General features: G+C 42.6%; 1 protein-coding gene across 2 annotated transcripts in view; it reads right to left on the reverse strand.

Annotated features, from left to right (window-relative positions):
* The window catches only part of TRAPPC9 (trafficking protein particle complex 9), an 800,742-nt gene that overhangs the window by 792,676 nt on the left and 5,747 nt on the right, over window positions 1-2,319 (reverse strand). For both annotated transcript variants that reach the window (XM_019553127.1, XM_019553118.1), the window contains exon 2: window positions 1,072-1,672. In XM_019553127.1, coding sequence (XP_019408672.1) covers window positions 1,072-1,655 — 584 coding nt within the window. In that variant the 5' untranslated portion in view covers window positions 1,656-1,672. The remainder of the gene's footprint in view (window positions 1-1,071; window positions 1,673-2,319) is intronic.

Raw genomic sequence — 2,319 nt, forward strand, 5'->3', positions numbered from 1 at the left:
TACGGTACCAGGTAACGTCCCGGCCGGGACTATGTGATGCAGCACAGTGCCCTGACAGGCAGGCAAGGAGCCCGTCACGGCAGGAGAGACACACATAGTCTCTCCTGCCATAAAAACTGGGTGCGTCTTATGGTCCGAAAAATACGGTACTCATTTGCTCCTCTCAGAAGCCAGAGAGGCTTCAAATTAGTCAGACACCTTTTAAACACAAGACTGAAAATTAAGTCCCCCAAACAGACACAGTACCTCCTTAAGACTTCCAACACCCTGTTCTTCCCCAGCAGCTGGAAGTACAGGGATTGGCTGCCCACTTGGTTTTACTTGCAAACTGTGAGGACAAATTCCTTTCACATTTGCTTAGGGCTATCAGGTTTATTCTTCTGGTATTAGGGTTTGGAAATGCTATGAGATACCTATGTCTGGAAGGCCTGGATGGAGATGGCTGCAACAAGTTGAGGGAATGTCAGAAAAAGTATTACAGTATACACAAAGATTTAGGAGTAGAGAAAAAATATATGAGAATCAGTGGGAAATGAGAGAACGGGCACAAACATGGAGAAAGGGAAAAAAAACAAGGATACAAACACTGAAGAAAATTCAGCATAAACTATGATTCTGTCATAGGAATAAAAAGAAGTGGAGAGTATAAACAAAAGCAAGGGATGTAAGATGTAGGGTTAGTAAAATACAACAAGATGTATACAATTTTGCCAATGTTCACTAAATACTATTTTTCACCTACAACTGTTCAACTACTTATCTGCAAGAAGTTTTAGTAGTGAAAAGATTTATCAAATTTACTCGAGGACTTGTTTTCCCACTCTTCTGACCAGCCCTGGATATAAATGTTATGCTAATATAAAGAAACTGAAGATGTTAAAATTAAACGTAGTAAAAACAGTTAGTTAACCAAATTCTATTAAACAACAAGAGCTACATTCAAAGAGGTGGAAACACACCCTTTGAGATGACATGGATATTTTTCATCCCGGCTAACAGACTTATCCCTTAAGCTGACAAGCGTCAGGAATGTTTTTCAAAGGCTGACAATTGATAAATACAGCTACTTACCTACTATCAGTGTCCAGACCTACAAAATCCTTCTTTTCAAAAGGTACGCACAGAAGAGGGATCTTGTCTCCAGACTTATCGGTGGCCCTGTCAAGCCGCTTGGATTCCAATACAATGAAGAGAGATTCAATAAAATCTTCTATTCTCTTCTCTACGGTTTCACAGTCATCATAACTAGGGTAAAATGCCACATCTGTGCGGGACTGCTCTGCAATCTCTCCCTGAAGCCCAAAGACAAAGAGTCTGGAGTCATAGAGTGTAGAACCATATATTTCTTTCTGAAGATGGAATTTTTCAAAGGTCTGAGGCCAATCCATTGCTGAACAACAGTCTGTTATGGTTATGAGCCCAACAACTTTCCGATGTGTCTGAAAATCCCCCCATTCATTGTTCTCCGGAGGGTAGTGATGTCGATAGCGGATATACAACACACGCTGGGAGTCACGGACATTAATCTGATTCACTGATGATATTCGTTTGTAGATCTGGAAAAAGTTCTCCTCTGGAACAATCCCAACTGGCTGGACCACAACCAGAAGAGTCTGATGGTCTTCAGCACACTGCATATAGTCTGGGACACTCATTTTGCATCAACTGCAGTCTAGTAAAAAGAAGAAAAAAAAATTAATTTTAAATTTTACGCAGCACCAAAGAATGCTAAAGAGTCAGGTCCCACATGAGGAGCCTGAAATCTAAAGGCTCAATCCTACAAATCCATTCGGCTACCCCACACTTCACCCAAATAAGAATCAATAAATAAGATGTACGGCTAGTTATACATAATCCCCAATTTACATCCTTTTCCCTGCTAAGCACCCCTCACCCAGTCCATTGCCTAACCTTACAAATACCTGTGTAGACGCTCAATTTAAACCTTGCAATTAGCTCCACTAACTTCAGTTGGGTTCACACATATGCACAAAGTAGGACAAATGCATTAACATTTGCAAGCTCTGGGCCTTCACCCATGCAAGCAGACCCATTAGCGAGAAAAACATGCGTGACTCTGGGCCATTTTCTGTTCCATAAGTTGCCCTGCTTGTAGTACACTGAGAAGATCCGCTGGTCCGGATGATCTTCACCCTAGGGTTCTACAGGAACTGGCCGACGTCATTGCGGGACCCCTGGCGCGGCTCTATGAGCACTCGTGGTGCTCTGGCGAGGTGCCGGAGGACTGGAAGAGGGCCAATGTGGTCCCTATCTTCAAAAAGGGAAAAAAAGAGGACCCGGGAAATTACAGGCCAGTTA

This window comes from Crocodylus porosus, unplaced genomic scaffold (genome assembly GCF_001723895.1).
Source record: "Crocodylus porosus isolate Cpor-Errol unplaced genomic scaffold, CroPor_comp1, whole genome shotgun sequence".
Classification (NCBI taxonomy): Eukaryota; Metazoa; Chordata; order Crocodylia; family Crocodylidae; genus Crocodylus; species Crocodylus porosus.